General features: G+C 42.3%; 1 protein-coding gene across 2 annotated transcripts in view; it reads right to left on the reverse strand.

Annotated features, from left to right (window-relative positions):
* The window catches only part of RYBP (RING1 and YY1 binding protein), a 92,735-nt gene extending 89,989 nt beyond the window's left edge, over window positions 1-2,746 (reverse strand). Inside the window, exons 1-2 of one of the 2 annotated variants that reach the window (XM_072989432.2) lie at window positions 2,084-2,746; window positions 665-790 (exon numbers count right to left, since the gene is read on the reverse strand). In XM_072989432.2, coding sequence (XP_072845533.2) covers window positions 665-790; window positions 2,084-2,115 — 158 coding nt within the window. In that variant the 5' untranslated portion in view covers window positions 2,116-2,746. Of the gene's footprint in view, window positions 1-664; window positions 791-1,703; window positions 1,959-2,083 lie in introns of those variants that run through there. The other variant, XM_020791042.3, reaches the window with a different exon arrangement.
* Window positions 2,747-18,201: the final 15,455 nt, after the last annotated feature.

Consider the following 18,201-nt stretch of genomic DNA (forward strand, 5'->3'; position numbering starts at 1 on the left):
TCTTGAGTGCAACTTGTTTGCATCAGTATATGTCTACACTTTCTACTGCTCTGAAGGTCTTTTTTCCAAGGCTCTCATTCCACACAAAACATTCTTAGAAGAGAAAGAAAACCAAGTTTTTGAAGCTATTTTTGCTTTGTTTATTTACATTAACAAACATAAGGAGCTCCAAATTTTAATAAACCAGACCAAAATGGCACAGGTTCTAATTATACCCTCTTCTTCAGCAAAAAGAAATGAACTACCATGCAAAAAGCCCCCAAGTGTAGCAATTCACTTTTAAATGATACCACACCATCAACATATACCATTTAACAATGTCAAACACTCATATTTCAAATCTGAAGGGAGGCTTTTGACTACTTCTTTCCTTCTTTCTTTAACTTGCTTTTGCATTTGTGGTGGCCTGTGCAGCCACCAGAGGCAAACAACTGGAGGACCTGCCAACTCCTGCTACAAAACATGGCAAGCTACAAAGAGCATCAAGGTAACTAATATTTATCTACCAAACATTTCCTTTCACGTGTACCTGAAAGGTAATAACACAAAACATTGTTTTAAACATTCATTAAAAGACAGCCACACTTTGCCCCCCTATGTATCAACAAGTCAACATCATCACTACTGAGAAAAGAAACATTTGTATTCTAATGTGCCAATGTACCTTGTAGAAGTGCCTTTTCTGACATCACATATGCTGCATTTAAAGGCTTCAGCACTGTTCCGAAAGGTGCAGACACTACAATCCCAAAAACCTTCATCAGCTGCAGGTTTTGCTTGCCTTTTTGGCCTTGAGAAGAGGATACAGGAAAAAGGCGGGATAGGAAAAAAAAGAAATTTAAAAAACTGTTAAAAACGAGATGATAAAACAAGGCTGTTCTATGATACACTCCATTCTGCTCTGCCTGCCTCTTTTTCTGTTCCTTGCTTTAAAAGTAATCCCAGTTTTGAGCTAGAATAGTTGGATGGCAAAGAGAAACATCTATAATGCTATAACCACACTTTTCTTTCACCTTCTCATTGTATGCATATTCTGCCTTGTTCCCAACGTGTGCCTCAGTAATAGAGAAAGAGGACTACTTCCCCTCAATTTTCAATCCCAAGACAATCGATTTTCACACAACAACAATTACCCACTGAATCTGGAAGGGCAGGGGAGAACAGGGATGGTGGAAGGTATCTTGAGAGCGCTTGGTGCCCTCCCTCTTTTGTGTGTGTGTGGGGGGGGGGGTTGCCTGGTTGTACTTTAAAGGATTGTAGGCGTGTCTCTCCATGCGCCCCCTCCGTCTGTCTGTCTGTCTCCTTTACCTTGTTAAATCTCCCTTTGTCTGGAAGAAGTCAGTGCGAGGAGATGAGTATGTTGTGTAAGTGCGTGCGTGCGTGTGTGTGTGTGCGAGAGAGAGAGAGAGAGAGAGAGAGAGAGAGAGAGAGAGAGCCGCCATAGCTGCTCTAACACCAGATTAGCCCTGGCACCAACAGAGAAAGAGAGAAACACAAACACTTCGCCCTCCTCTTTGCTTTTTACACACTCCATCTTAAGAGCCACCCTGGGCACAAAACACTGCCGCCGCTGCTCCCCCTACCCACCCTCACTCCCCGTCTTTCACTACATCCTACCACACAAGCAGCGCAAGCTTTTCGGCTCCTCCGCCACCCTCCAGATCCTCCTCCCCACACAATTGAAAACAAGGAGTTTTCTGTACCTGGCTGTGAGGCAGGCAGACAAGCTCTCGCCTCCTTTACCCACTTCCTCCATCTTAAAAGCCCCCCTCCTCTACCCTCACCACCACCACCTTGGGGCCTAGTCCCCAAACACAGCGCCTCCCCAGAGCATAAAAGAGCAGCAAGGGGGTGGGTGGAGGGGTGGGTGGTCTGGCTGGCACCCGCGTGCCCTCCTTTCTGCTCCCCTTCCCCACACACACACCCTCCATCTTAGGAAGAGATCCCTCTCTCCCTCCTCCCCCCCCCGCTCGCCTCTCCCACCAAGCACCACTACTTGCTTTCCGCCAGCCTCTCCTCCTCCTCCTCCTCCTCTCCCCCCCCCCCCCCCGGTCAGTCAACCACCAACCTCTTCCCCGCTTACCTGGTCGGGCTCTTCTTGTCGCCCATGGTCATGGACTGGTGGAGGCGAGCCCCCCGCCCGCCTTGCCTTGCGCCCAAGGAGCAGAGAGGGCTACGGGGCGGACTCCTCCTCAGACCAGCAGGCTCCGGCGGCGGCTGCTCCTGCTCCGCCGCTGCCAGGCTCCCGCTCCAGACTAGGCAGAGCGCAGGGAGCGCAGCCCCGCTCTTCTCTCCTCTCCTCCCCTCCCCTGCCTTCTCTTCTTCCCTTCCCTTCCTTCTCGCTCTCTCGCTCTCTCTTCCAAGCCAGGCTCAAGCGGGCGGAGCTCGCGGCCCTCGGCGGCCAATCCCGGCCGTCCGGCCTTGGGCTCCGCTGGGGCGAGGGGAAGGGGAACGTGCACCCCCCCACACACACACACACCCCACACACACACTCGGTCGAGGAAGGCAGTGGCGAGCTCAGGCGGGCGGGAGAGAAAGAGAGAGGGAGGAGAAATGGCTCCCTCGACAAGGAGAGCAGATGGGAACGTTGCTCCTTCCGAGTCTGTGGAGCGACCAAGCGAAGCGTGTCGTCGTCGTTGTTGGGCGGCGCCTGGCCACCCACAAGGCCAGCGTGTGACCCCGCCTCCCGGTGGTTGGGTCGCCCGTGGCTTCCTCGCGTCGAGCGGGCGAGGAAGGTGGCCGTCCTTGGAGGGTCCGTTGCGCGAAAAGTGGAAGCTGGGCGGGGGCGGGTGGGGGAGGCGAGCGAGCCCGTCGCTTTCCCCCCTCCCTTGCCTTCGTGTGTGTGTGTGTGTGTGTGTACAAAAGCGGGAAGAAGTGTGTTAGTCACACGGAGGGGGCGTGCGGAGGAACACGACGTGCCCGCCTAAGTTGTTCACCCACTCACGTGAAGTGGGGACCGTGCCTTTGCCTCTCCGGTGTACATAAATTGCCCCAGATTTGTCTCCTCGCGAACGTTGAGACACCGGGCTAGTTCGTTAACGGCCGCCGGGGGCTAACGTGTCCCTTTTTTTAGTCGCCCGCCTTAACGACATGGGTAAGGCCCGGCCAGAAGATAACGTCATCCCTGTTGAACTGGGAAATGCCCCCCCCCCTTACGTTCTCTTCACCCTATCAGGCGCTCTGTGTGTGTGAGAGAGAGAGAGGAATATGCTCGAGTATTTAAGGGAACCTTGGCGCACCACTGTTGTCATCTTGCCTTAATGAGGCACCTTGGCTTAATGAGCGACTAGTCCATCAGACGTTCCCTCCCACAAAGAAGTAGAGTGTGTGTGTCCCCCAAACACGAACGTAGTAGATAGATGTTATCACTCAATTAGCCACCGGTAAGAGCTATTATTAAGTGAACAGGGAAATGTCTGAACATTTGCCCTTTCATGTCACCTCTTTGTGAGGCTGTATAGATAGTCAAGGTTACCTGGGCTGCAGCCCAAGCCACATAGTTAGGCAGCAGGCACCATTAAATACTGTACAGTGAAGCTGGATTTTGAATAAGCATGCACAAGATTTCATCACACATGTAGTATGATTACTACATAAACAGTTCACTATACTCTGAGAGTGCTGAAAACAACAGGAAAATGGGGTTTTCACCCTCTCAGCCCTCAGCTGTGCATGAGTAGTATAACACAAGTCACTCCCCCCCTTTCTTTGTACAAATTTACTTTAGTGAGGAAGATTTGCAATTTGATATGCGAGTGCTAACTGCTTCAGTGAAGGTTGTGGTGATGTTCAGCAGAGGTTATACTCAAAGCAAAAAAACTCAACAAGAACAGGAGAGATTTCAGAATTCCAGAAATAAGATTGCATCAAGCAGGGAAATCATATGTGCATCTTCAGTCCATAGGCTGTGACTACACTGGCAATTTGATATGATTCACAGCCTGTATTATGGCTGAATTCACAGTCAGTGATCACAAAGGCTGCAGATTGACTCAAGAGTTCAGTGTTCTCACTCACTGTGATGTGATTCACATTTGAGCCCTCACCTGCTCCCACCTTCTTGACTTCCTTCCTCTGGTCCCACCTCTGCTGATCCTTTTATGCTTGCTGTCAAGCTGCTTGGTTTTGAAAGGGTTGTACAATGTTCTGGAAAAGGTGGCAGTATTCCAAAGTTCTTATTAAATGTATCCAGAAATACCACAAAGACATTTCTGTGGTATGTGGTATTTCTGGATACATTTAATAAGAACTTTGGAACACTGCCACCTTTTCCAGAACATTGTACAACCCTTTCAAAACATTGTTTCATCTGGGTTGTTTCTGTTTTGTTTGTAGTTGGTTTTTTATTGAAAAAAAAAACAACTATCTGGAGGTGATCTAGCTGAAAAAGTGTAAAGTGCGAAGTGTGCTGCTTATATGCAACCCTATGGTGCTTAAAGCAGTCTCTGGGCAGTTTACAATTTACAATTCTACACATTGCCTCCTCCAAGCAAGCTAGGTACTCGGTTTACCTACCTTGGAAGAATGGAAGGTTGAGTCAACATCAAGCTAGCGACCTGAGCTTGTCAAGATTGACAAGTTGACAAATCAACTGATTACACAGAAAAAGTCTGTTCAAATAATTCCAGCGTGGAAAAAGTAGAAGCCCCCTGCGGAAGGGGAAAAGGCTATGTTGGGAGCAAAAAGAGCCAGACTAATCTGAATCAGCCTTTGCATCATGTGACCAGAAGAAAAAAAAACCTTCAAATTGACCTGTATTATAACCGCAACAAATCCTGCAGAATTTGATCATGTAATGACAGCCTTATAGATACAAAGTGGATTTTAATGTAGTAGTTGTGAATACAGTACAAAGCAATTGGTTCATATTTATGTATGTACAATGATCTTTTGTACATAAGACAAGCCACTCATACCATGTAAAGAATGGGTCTCTTCTTTCTATCACTTACTATGGGTAACATGTTAGCTGATGATAACACACTGATGAAAGTCACAAAACGAATTTAAAGCAAACAAATAAATACAATGCATGTATTCCTGACTAGCCTTTGCAAAAAGTATGCCAGCATCCCCTAGCATTTGAGAAAAATTGCATTCATTTCCTCAGTTTCCCGTAGCAGCATGGTTATTTGTGTACATTTTATTTACTGTGTTCATGCTATGCACACACAGACAGAATATACCAACTGAGTCTTATCCCACACCCAGTGAATGAGAACACTATTTCCAATCATCAGGGAGTCTTATGTTCGCTCAGTGGGCTACAAATCTCTTGAAGAAAGTGATTTCACAGATATCCACAAACTGCACAGAAAGTCTGCACTTCCACCCTCACAACATAAATTCTTCTGTTCTTCTTTACATCTTACAGAAGAAGCTAACCAACCAGATTTGTTCACTTTTTTAAAAGGCAGTAATACTGTAGCAAAGGATTATTTCTCTATGTGAGGTTTCATGTTTCCATTGCCCATGACCTATATGTGAATTGATTCAACCACTACAACTGAGAACCATCATCACATACATAGCTGCTAATTCCATGTTACAAAAAGAAATGTTCAGAGAAGTCACCCACAACCCAACAAGGGGGCAGGAAGAATTCTGTTGGTGTTTGCAAAGGATTGGTGTAACTTGTGGTAGCTTCTTGTGGCTGCTTGATAAAGTGTCAGAATACATATCAGTTATGTAACTGGCCATGTGACCAGACATATAACCAAAATGGCCCTAATACCTCAGTTTTGCACAAAGAAATGTTTTACACAAACCTTATAAAAACATCAGCAGGATTCTGCTCATGGACTCATTAATTAGCCTCCAGACACAAGTTTTGGTTTTTAGATTCATGGTGATTGAAGAATATGTTTCCCCTTCCAAAAGTTAAGACAGGTCTTCTTCATCCTTTTCAAAAGAAGAGCATTATAGGCCCTGTGGGGACATATGGAACACTGAGGATATATGAACACTCTTTTGTTTAAAAATATGAAAATACTGTCCACCACATATCCAAGAGATAGGCAGTGGGAACAAACACACAGTTCCTCCAAAAAAAGAAGAGAAACTGGATTTTTGTAAAAATAATAAGTGAATATCCACCAGACTTTCTAATGGCACCAAAAAACTGAGCAGAGCTTGCAGATTCCAGTGTTTTCCAGAAATTCGGGGTACTTGCTAATATTGTAGGCTATTCTGTGACCTTTTCTGCCAGTCTCAGTGTGACACCATTGTGCTATCATGCCACTAGAGATGGCTTCTCTGCATATTGATGGCAACTTATGTCAAGGAAGCCTCTGGGTTTGCTGAAGAACCATCCGGTTACAGTGGATAATCCAGGTTTCTGTCTCCTTTTGCTATAACTAACACCAAATGTACAAAGCCACAGCTTTGGAATTCAGTAACAGACGTGGGCAAAAAGAGTCTCCTTCCTTCTCTTTTAATATAAAAAAATAAAAATTTCCTATTTGGCTTTTCAAGAAGGAATAACAATTCAGTTACTTTTACTTTTAACATGTTTCCAAAGTAAAACAAAATACAATACCGTTTTTTAAAAAATGTATGCAGCTCAATCTCAAGCAGATTTACTGAGATACAAATCACTATTCAGAATCTTGTTGATAATTTATACATACATAAGTTAAATTGCAGAACTTATTGCAGAAAACTGCAACCAGATAGGCGGGATATAAAATAAATAAATAAATAAATAAATCTAAGATACCAGCTACATTAAATGATGCATATCTGATTACACAATAGGTACAATGATGTACAATAGGTACAAATGATGCACATCTGATTACACAATAGGTACAATGTGACTGGTGCCTTGTTAGTGGCAGTTCACCATCGTGAGTTAAGTGATTTAATTTATGCACTTGTAAATCACTAGCAGGATTCTGGCCACTGCATTCAACGGGACTTATTCCTTTAAATATATACATGCGATTGTAAATAACCATCTTGTAAAAGAAGTCTAAGTCTTGCTTAACTAGTATAGAGTGAAAATGATGTTTCAAGGAGTTCTTAAAGGAGAAGTTTAAATCTTTTCCTCTCCTATCCTAACTCCATTGCAAATATTAGTTCCTATGGGTGAGAATAAAAAGAATAATTTTTTTTTTGTCAAAGTATAGACCAGAATCCTATCGGCTAGGATGTTCTACTTTTGCCTTCAAATCAAGTTTGCATATTTCTTTTTTAATTTGAAATTACCTAGCTTTGGGCTGTTATGTTTCTCAAAAGCACAACACAGCTTCCTAGCATAGAGGAGTAAACAATTATGCTCCGTCTTAGAAGTGCTTTCTTGAGTCTAGCTGAGTAATGCTGCAATACAGATGACTCAGACAAATGAGCCAAATCACACCCTAACCCATACAGTCTGTAGGAAATTTTATTCCTACCTGCAAATAGAAGAATTAATTAAACCCTGGAGCATAAGGCAAAATCCATCCTCTCAGCATCCCTTCATAAAGTAATATTTAGTTCCTAGAAAATTACTCTAGATTACCTGACCTGCAGTGGTTGCATGGGATAACTACTGTATTCTCCCATTATGATGGTTAAAGAAGAAAAAAAGGAGAGACAACCCTATGGAGCAGAAAAAAGTGAGCATAACTAGAAGCAGTACTTCTTTGCTTACTCAGTGATGCCCACGTGCAAGAGAATACACCAGCATTTTGACTTGTTAGCAGCTTCTTTCCATGCCTATACGGGCAGGCAAGTAAGTCTTGTAGGCCATGAACCTCTCTCCCTGTCCAAATATTCACATTTCTTTGTTAGTAAGGAATGAAGGAGAAAGCTATATTGAGGAGGAAATGCAGAGGACAGAAAGAAACTGGGAGAACATGAGAGTAGACGGGAGAGCAGAGCTGGTAGGAATAAGTAGAAAGGGAAAAGAAACTGGGATGGTTCTATAAATGAATTAAAAGTGGGAGTAAATAGCTGCATGGAAGAAAGGGAACAGAGCTCCTTGGAAAGTTACGTGGAACTGGGAATTTCAGCCTGTGCAGCTTGTCGCAACTATTAAAGGTACAGGAGTCCTGTTGTCTTTTTCATGCAGTCTCCCTAAGTGGGAGAGACAAGGACTTTGCAGGAAATTAATTACCATGCTTAGGAAGTTTCAAAGCCTTGAAACTGTAGACTTTTTTTCCTCTTCCCCACACACTTTTTTTTAACAACCATTCTTTTCAGCAACTTCTAAAGGTGTAAATAAAACTGACTCACAAAAAAAAACCACATCTCTGTCCTCTGGAGAACATGGACCCTGATAACATCTGCTGGTTTGCTTTCTACCCAATGAGCAAAAACCAAACCCCTAAAGAGGAAACACTAATGAAAATCTGCATCCAGTAATTGATTTGACCAGAACCACTCTAACAATAAAATGACAAGTTCTTTGTTATTTGTTGGGGGTGGTAGTTAACTAAAAATGCAGTTTGCTGTTTCCTTTACACTAAATGACTGTCTGCAAATACAGAAAACCTCTGAAAAGCACTAGGATTGCTGGGCAGACATAATAATTTAGCCTTTTCAAAAGCAGAAAACACACTTTTCTCTTTCCTTCCCAAATGTGGGGTTTAAATTGTCTCATTTCCTTAGACTTCTTTATTTCTTACATCTTGAGTATAATGTCAACCACTGAAAGTTTTCCAATGGGGTGTGATTTCATGTGATGTAATAACACATGTGCCACAAGGCAATAATACCATTGACGAAATGTTCTCTTTATATATTACTTAGAAGGTTCAAGTCTGGGTGCTGCTGCTGCTGCCCATTATTAAGAAGGCGTGTAGTCACGCAATCCTCAATTCACCTGAGTTTTGGCTTTTGACTCCAATGTTCAGAGAACCTCTTAAAACTGGTACAAGGTAGAAATAGTTGTGTGGTTTCTTGTGGCTGTTATCAGAGGTCACACTTTTGCAACAGTGATTTTCAGTTATCACAGGATACTGTAAAGTGCTGCCATTCTTGTTGATTTATTCTGACCTTTTAAACCCTTCTCCCTATTTTCCCAAAGTTCATGCATGTGTATTCCTTACCCACTGAGGGTAATCTGAGTGACTATAAGGAGAAAGAACAAATGCTGGCATACAGAAGAATGGGCAAGATCTTGCTTTGGTACCTGAACCCACTTGATCATGCTTATGTAGCAAACAGAATAGTCACAGATGGACATACTAGCATCCTAGTACTGTATATACCATAAACTGTAATCTTAAGGGCATGGATAGTGACACATTAGCAAATTCTTAGCAATGTCACAAATGTTTTCTGATTGATAGACATCATATCCACCACATTGCCATAGCTGTCTCATCCCAAGCTATGGAAGAGCATTGTGCATCTGGACATGGTGACCATTGCTTACGCCAACACTGGTCATGCAACTGTCCTCCTGAGTCATCTCACATTGCCATTCAAGTGCCATTAGGACATTTACTATTTGGTTGAATCGAGGATTTGTCATCAGCAGAACAACAGGACAGAGCTAGGAAACTCCAAATCCGATACCTGTTTGGACTGCAGCTTTCAAAGCCCTGCATACATCGTGGCATCTGGATATGCTTTTTGTGGGGAATCTGAGGGTTATAGTCCAGAAAAGTCACTTTCCCTAAGCTCGGAAATGGGCTTCACTTGTCAGAAGATGCTTCTGCCCAGTTTTTAAGGATCTCTACACACAAAACAACTCACCTTATTTAGCGCTATCTCCTCTGCATAGTAGGCAGGAAGGGGAGACAAGAGAGTCGCCATCCTTCTGGTTGCACACACCTAAAACCGGATCCAACTCATGCGGTCTAGTCCTCATCAGCACTTGTTTAAGTTGACAAGCAAGTAAATCCACCTTGTCCATTCTTTCATAATGTCAAAAAATGCCTGTGGGTCTCTGTGTACTACACATTTTTTTTTCCAATTTCATAGGCAAGGATCCCAACCTATACTCAATGTGTTGCTCAGTTCAGGGCACTGATAATGACTTGCAGAGTTTCTGATGGCCGGGAGAAGCATATCAATAGATCACTAAGAAAAAGAGATCAACCTGAAAACACGCTGTTATATTTATCATTTTGTCTCAAGCCCGGAGAAGAAGCGCATTCAGAGTGTCATTCTCATTTGCTGCCTCTCAGCCTTTATTTTGGAAGCATAAAGTTTATTTATTTAATTGGCTTTTGGTGGCCAGGGATGTGATGGAAAGCTGGGATGTAACCAATGTAACTGGAGGTTTGATCGTTAACATATTGTTAATGACAACAAGTAACCTCTTGGGGTGAGGGAGGCTATCAATAACATTACATAAATGAATTCAGAAATGTAGCCACTAGTTAGGAGATTTCTACCATGTCTGGTGAAAAGAAAATACAAGGACGTTAGAGTGATGAACAGCATAATTGACATGCCTTAAATATGCTATGTTTTATTGGTCATATTTCTACCAGCACGAACATGTTTGCTAATCTTTTATTCTTCTGGATTTAAACATATAACAGGCTGCAATGAATTTAATCTTTCTTTAAATCAATGAATTCTTATGCATATGTATACACATATGTACACCCACATATATTCTCTTTTAATAATAATAACTGTATGCCATCAAATCAACTCTGACTTACGGCAACCCTTTCCAGAGTTTTCTAAGTACTGTAGAGAATACTCAGAAGTGGTTTACCATCCCCTTCTGAGGTGCCTTGGGACTGTGCAGCTTGCTGATATTCTCCCCATCAAATCCTACACATGGACCTGGGTTTTACCTCCCTTCACTGCATCTAACCACTGCAGCTTCTTTGCTTCAGCAAGGTAGATGGCCTACAGCTCAAATCACATGTTTCTGGCCGGGAAAAATAAAGTTGATGGGGCCTTCTCTTAGCCTTTAAAACATGCTTTCCTTAATGCAAACACCAAGCTAATTGCTTCTGTGTTGGGTTCTGGACTCTCACTAGCATAGAGCTGCAAAGATCCCAGGATTATTTACTGACACCTAGACTGCTGCATAGACTCTTTTAAACACCTGTGAAATATACGGAATCAATGCCAGCATTTGTGCACAGAGTTTGATGCCAGCTATAAATCTTAACCTGAACCTCTTTACCTCATTGGCCAATGTTCATTTTATTTATTTATTTATTTATTTATTTATTTATTTATTTATTTATTTATTTATTTATTTATTTATTTATTTATTTATTTATTTATTTATTTATTTATTTATTTATTTATTTATTTATATCCCACCCATCTGGTATATTCTACCACTCAATGTGGTTAATCTGCCCTCCCAATCCAAAATTTGTCTTCGACTGGTAAGCGTTCTTTGAAATGCTGGTTTTCTGACTACTAATGAGGGGGTTGGTAGATACTCCGAGTGTTTATCTAAGTGGAATCTCAGGACATGTCCAGGAACTTGGTTTCCTTTATTATGGGACAGCCAGTGTGGTAGAGGTTAATGGGCTGGGCAAGAGCCAGACAGACCCCAGTTCAAATCCTAATTCAGCTACGAAGTTTTCTGGTGGCCTTGTGGTAGTTACTGCATCTTTGTTTAACATCTATCACATCAGGTTGTTTATTAATTCCTTACACTTGCTTCTCACAAGGACAAAATTAGGAGGATTGTGTACACTGTGATGCAAATAATGAAACTGAGGCTGCCCCACTTTGGGCTCATCATGAGAAGGCAGGAGTCTCTGGAAAAGACAATAAAGCTGAGAAAGGTGGAAGGCAGCAGAAAAAGAGGAAGACCAAATATAAGATGGATTTATCCCCTAAAGGAAGACACAGGCCTGAGTCTATAAGAGCTGAGCAAGGCTGTCATCATAAGTAAGAGACGTGACTTATGGTGACAACAACAAACTACAAACTTGGTTTTCTGAATATTCATTTTTAGATCACGTCCATTAATTACTTCACTGATTAACCTTTGCAAGCATCTCAAATGTCAATTAGTGGTACTGTATTGTCTGTGTAGACGGGGGACAGACTGCATTTGTCTTCAGTGTGGAAGGGATTGTCACTCTCAAACTGGCTTCTCAGCCACACTAGACACTGTTCCAAGTCCTCCATACAGAGCACGTTACCATAGTCTCGAGAGACTGAAGGATGCCTAACTATTGTCTGTGTATCAGATGTTGTTGACAACCTCTTCATTGGCAATGGTACTGCCATTTCAGTCAATGAGTGCTTCCACAAAGATGTTATTGGAGTACAAATTGAGGAAGAATGGAGTCAGTGTACATCTTTATCATGCTCTTCTTCATATATCTGCGTCCCGTCATGTGATCTTCATTGCAGCTTTTTGTTGCCAATACAGGTTGCCAATTACATAAACATTTATTGGATAAAGATCTTTGTTTACCAACAACTTCAACAGCTTTTAATTTTGGACTATGCTGAAGACGTTTTCATTGTCAATAAAGCAAAGCAGAACAAAGCAGAGTGGGCTGCTTATATACCTCCTGATAGTGCTAAAAGCTCTCTCTGGGCAGTTTATAATTTAACTATGCAGGCTACACGTTGTCCTACTCCCCCAGTGAGCTGGGTACTCATTTAGCAAACTTAAAAGGATGAGTCAAATTTGAGCCTGATGGGACTGAACTCAGGTAATGAGTAGAGTCTTGATTGCAATACTGCAGTTTAACCACTGTGCCACGAACCGCTCCCAATAAAGAAGGCATACATATCCACATTCAAATCACTGCATCTCTTGAAGCAAGACCTGTGTTTTGAATCAGCGTGTAAGCGCCCTTAATAAATATAGATTAGCTTATCTTAAATATAGATTAACTTAACAAAATAAATTATCTTAAAATAAAGTTGTGCTTAGCCAGGTGACAAATGAATCACCTGGAGGGTGATAGAATTACTTCTGATATTTGTGAAATATTGTTTCAGACTTAGACAGAGAAGACTTGGCTTCAAATCTGCTGTCAGATGCAAATTTCCCTTAAAATTTTGGATCAGTAATCAGCTGTATTAGTCTGCTGCAGCCAAAAGAATCAATCAAACAGTACAGAAATATTGTAGCAGCCTTATCTGTCGCAGATTGCAATCCATTTCTTCAGGTACAGAATCAGTAACTGTCTCTCAGTCTGCTCTATCTCATGGGCTTCTTATGACGATCAAACGGAGTGCAGGGAGCCTAACCAGGCCTGCTACCTTCCTCCGTAGAGCAAAGATAGGATACATATACTGTACAATATATAAAGGAATAGCCCTGGTGCTGGTACTCATTGTGTGGTCAAAACTCTGCACATGCGATTGACCATAAGGTTTATAGCACTCATCATCATCATCATCATCATCATCATCATCATCATCATCATCATCATCATCATCATCATCACGTGCGGTACCTGTGAGGAATCTCTTGTCAGCAGACTGGCTAGAGATGGCCAGGAGTTCCCATCTTACTCCCATCTGATTATCACGTATTTTCTGCAGGTCCCACCAATGTATTCTGCCCCAGCCCAAACGGAGAGAAAGTGTTTACCTCCAAGTCTGCTTAAAGATTAGCCCTTTTCTCCTTTTTCAACACCAAGGCTTATAGATGGTTTGCCAATGATGGGAAATAAGCCCTTCTCCCTGTGCCCATGCTGAGAAAAGACGGCAGCAGCAAAGTCAGAACTGTCTGAGACTGCCAGAGGCTCTGTATTTTGCGGGTGGGGGTTCCTTTTTAACACTTGGTCATGGGAGTTAAGGGTTGCTTTAGGGCCCACGTCCAAGCACCACAAAGCAGTAAACTCACCACCTCTTCCTCAGGCGCCTGAGGAGAGGTGAGGGGGGGGCAACAAGTCAGGCAGGGCTGGTTATTAAGGCTGGCAGATTCTCCCGTTTGCAAAAAAGCAGCAGCAAAAAATAAGGCATGGAGCAAGGACTGCAACTGCAGCCTGTGCTTTTTATTCTTTCCTCTTCAGGGCAAGTCCCAGTTACCCTCCTGGTGTTTCTCCAAAGACCAGAACTGCTTTTGCTTTCAGAAACCATAGCTTGTTTCTGCGTATACATGGTTTCGCACAAAGGGTCCAAGGCTGCCCCTTAGGAACCCTTGTGAATGAAACGCATCTCGTCAGTTGCTTGTTTCCTGCCAGCCCTGCTGCACATGGCACCTTTTCCTAAAATTTTCTACCTTCCTTCAGCAAGTCTTGGTGGGGTACTGGGTGGTGGTGGAGGGGAAGTCTTCTCTAAAAATTTGAGTGGAAGAAGAAGAATGGGGGGGGGGACCAAATCACATTGTTTATCTACATGGGTTCATTTGGAGTGGGCTAAAATGGATCACTTAAGGTTGGGAAGAGGACTGGTATGTTATTTGGTCCAGCGCCTTTAAAATAAAAGTGAAAAAATTCCATTCTTGCTCCTGTTTCTTCCTGGTTCTGGGAGGAAGATTTCAATTTTTAAAAAAATGTTCTGAAAGCAATGGAGTGCATCAATGTTGCTCTAATTGGTAAGTTGTTTTTGCTTCCTACCCCGGTCCATGGAATAGCAGAGGAAATAAGTTTTTTATTTTCCTATTTAATTTCCCAAGTTCCCCATATCATTAAGTGGTACAGATGTCTGTTTAATCTACTAATGATATGGAGATATTGCAACTTTCTTTGCAAAAAGGGGAGGGGAAAAGCAGGGATCAAAGTACTTTGACCCATCTCCCCCTCCTTACTTCCATGTATAAAATGACCCTCAATTTTTCCTCTAATTATTTTAGGGGAAAGTGTCATTTTATACACAAAAAAGGCACCTTTCGTCTGTATGGAGCAGAGCTCAGGAATATTATATTTTTGGATTACAGTTCATATTGACTGAGGAATTCTGGAATTTGGATTCCAAAATGTAGCTTTTCCGTACTGTTCCCCACTGTACGGCCGGGAGGGGGGGAGTATGAAAGCTGTGTAAGTCAAAGGAGATAAAGGGCACATCTACATTGGTTCTTTTGGAGTGGGCTGGTGTGGGAGATGCGATATGTCATTTGGTGCGATCCTCACACCCTGAGAGCATGTTGGAGCAACCCTATTTGGTCTAGCTCTTTCCAATATTCTGAAGCGGCTTAATAAGCAAAGTACTTCAGAATATCGTCAAATTAAACACTTCCTCTGATCCTCAGGGGAGGAGCAGATGAAGTGAATTTTTAAAAGACTCTGGTAGACTATTGTGAAAGTGCTGCATAGCTTTAAAATAAAAGAAGAAGAAAAATGATATTTTCTTTGATTTGTCTGAAGAGCCAGTCAAGAAACTGCCTGCAGCTGAATCTGTGGATTGGCTGTAGGGGATTTCTTGATTTGTCTTTCGAGATAAACCAAAGAAGATGTTATTTTTTCTTTGTTTTAAAGTGATGCAATGCATCAGCAATAGTCTATTACAGCCTTTAAAAAACCAAAAACAAACTTCCCCTGCACCTGTATCAAGGAGAAGAGAGTGTTCAATTTGGAGCCTTGACAGCTAGGAAGGCTTGCTTTTGGTTGATTCCCAATGATTACACATGCTGGAAATGCACCAAAACAGAGCACACCTACCCACACCAAAAAAGCAGAAGACTCTGACAGGGGCTCTGAAAGATGTAGGTAGGGCCACTCTGTGGAAGGTTTGGTTCACTCCAGCAATTATATTGTGTGATCACTGGAAGAAAGAGCAAACCAACCTGTCCCTGCATCAGATCAAAGAGCAAACCCGAAGTATCAAGGCTTGCCAAATGCAGAGGCAAAACCCTTTGCTCACTTTGCTGTGTGAGCTATTCTGTCCTAGGAAGAGCAGCGGAATGGGGTGTTCTTATGCCCAAGGTGTTTAGATACCTCTTATTGTTCTATACAAAATGCTAGGAATGTACTCAGCTGCCTGTGGGTATGTTCCGGTGACAGGCCAGTGTTTTGTGCAAACTGCTCCATTCATGTGCAAAGAGCCACTTTCTTCCTGGTGAGTTCTAAGTGTGCATAACTGCTATATACCTCAGTGGTTTAGGTCTCTGGCTGTGCAGCCAATGCTTGGGAGTTGGATTCCCGATTGTGCCTCCCAAACAGGGTCTGGACACGATGGGGTCCCTTTCCCATAGGGTCCCTTTCAGCTCTGCAGTTTTAAGATTGTTTTAACATTAGGCCAGAGATACAGAACTCTCTCTTATCTGTTCTGTCATCTGAGTTATCTTCTCCTTGGGTAGGATACATGCAGGACAACTGGTGGTGGTGGTGGTGATACACAGTGATTAGGAGGTGAGCTTCACATTATTCTGCGTTCCATTCTGGGAGATTTGATTGTTAACATGTGGATGGCTGGTTTTACACATCTCTCAACCCATTGACGCCTTGCACCAGATCCAGGCCTGGTGTAGTTATTGACAAGATCATGGCTATAGTCTCAAATAATGTGGGACATTGTGCAAGCGTGTTCCTTTCCTGTGCCATCCATATCCCACCCATGGCTCTGCTTCATTTTTGCCATTGCATCAGCACGATTTTGAGAATTCTGCCAGCACATATTTCATGTTGACGTTGTATCTTGTGTTCTGCTGCCAGATTCTGTGGCCCTTCAGGCAATACCACTCAGGTATTACTTAGAGGTAAGCCATTCCCATTTCTTAAACAATGGCATGGCAGAGTGTTCCTTGATACAAATCATTATGACCCACACAAGAGGTGTATATGTTGAAAGTTTTCTAGGAGATACAGTAGATCTGTTTGAGCAAAAAACTGGTTGTGCATATTAAGCCTCCAAATGGAAAGAGAGCATGGGGTGACAAACGGAGTTTCACAAAATATAAAACAAAATATCAGCCCTTATTGCTGGAGTAGTGAAAAATGTTATTATTAAGTACCAACAGGGAATATCAATAGCTGATAGCTTCATCATATTTAGAACGTGACAGACAAGGAGAAACCATAGTACTATGCATATATCCAATTGCAGTCTAGTTATCTATCTAAATATATGACTAGGACTTTCGAGAACAGGGTTTGAATCTCCACTCAATTACGGAAACTCACTGCGGCTCTGAAACTGGTAAAACCAGTTCTTAAATATCTCACTTACATTAAAAGTCCTATTAGGGTTGCTATAAGACATATCTGACTTGGCAGCATAGAGCACACACACAAATACATATACACAAAACAAGTATGAATATTATGAATATTAGTGGCTTTTTGAAAAGTTGGAAAATGCTTTGGAAGTATGTTAGCTTGAGTGTTTTCCTAGTGGCCATTTTTCTAAACATGATTTGTCATCTTTAATATTGGCAACCATCTTGAAAGATAAATGATGAAACATTAAAAAATATATGTCAGTTATCTAGGAGACTGGTTTAAATTTCTAATGATAACCCTCAACCTTAATATTTGTAAAAAAAACTTTAACTAGGTTTTGCAACACTCTCAGAATATCCCACAAAGAACCCAAAATGGGCTAGACGAGAGCTTCTGCATGCTGCATATATACTCCGTTGATATACGTATATTCTACCTGCTCAAAGAATGGGCTAATTGAAGTTACACACTAGTGTAATAGTTTTAGAATTGTAATGTAACATTTGCTGCAGTTTACTTACATGAACAGTGAACAAAAGCCTGCATTAAGAGGTGGTTGCTAGAATCCTGCTGGTGTCCTACATGTGTGTAAGTTAAATTGCATAATGCACCGTGACAAATTGCTGATAGCTAATGTGGTGCCAGTCACATTATTAGGAGCATACATGTTATGCAATGGAGGCACACCTTGTAATGCGGCTGATATGCTTTTTACTGGCAATTACATATTATGCAAATGTAAATCATCAACAGGACTCTGGCAAACATAGCACTGGGCCGGTCATCATGCTATCTGCTTGTCAGCTTCCAGGGGCATTGTCTGTCAGTGACTAATATAAGATTAGGTTGTTGTTTGTCAGATTCAGGAAGACAATTCCTGCATTTTCACAAGTTGTTTCAGCTTAAATTATTCTCCCGTCATACCTTCCCAAGTCTTATGGCTACAAATCTTCCAGAGTCCAAAGCTACAAGTTAGATATCCTTTTTTTCCCCCTCTAATGCCATAGTCTGCAGTTGCTAAAGGCACCATAATGCAAATTTGTGATCTCTTTCTTATTGGTTTGCAATGGCGGCAGCTAGATGTCGCCCATGTATGAATAGGCACCTTGGGGCTGCTCCAGGGATCATAGGTCACAGTTTAGTGATGTATGTAGTTGTCTCACTAATGGGTCTTATCGATTATTACCCATAGAGACGGCAAAGAGCTCTGGAC

This window comes from Pogona vitticeps, chromosome 2, assembly GCF_051106095.1.
Source record: "Pogona vitticeps strain Pit_001003342236 chromosome 2, PviZW2.1, whole genome shotgun sequence".
NCBI lineage: Eukaryota > Metazoa > Chordata > Lepidosauria > Squamata > Agamidae > Pogona > Pogona vitticeps.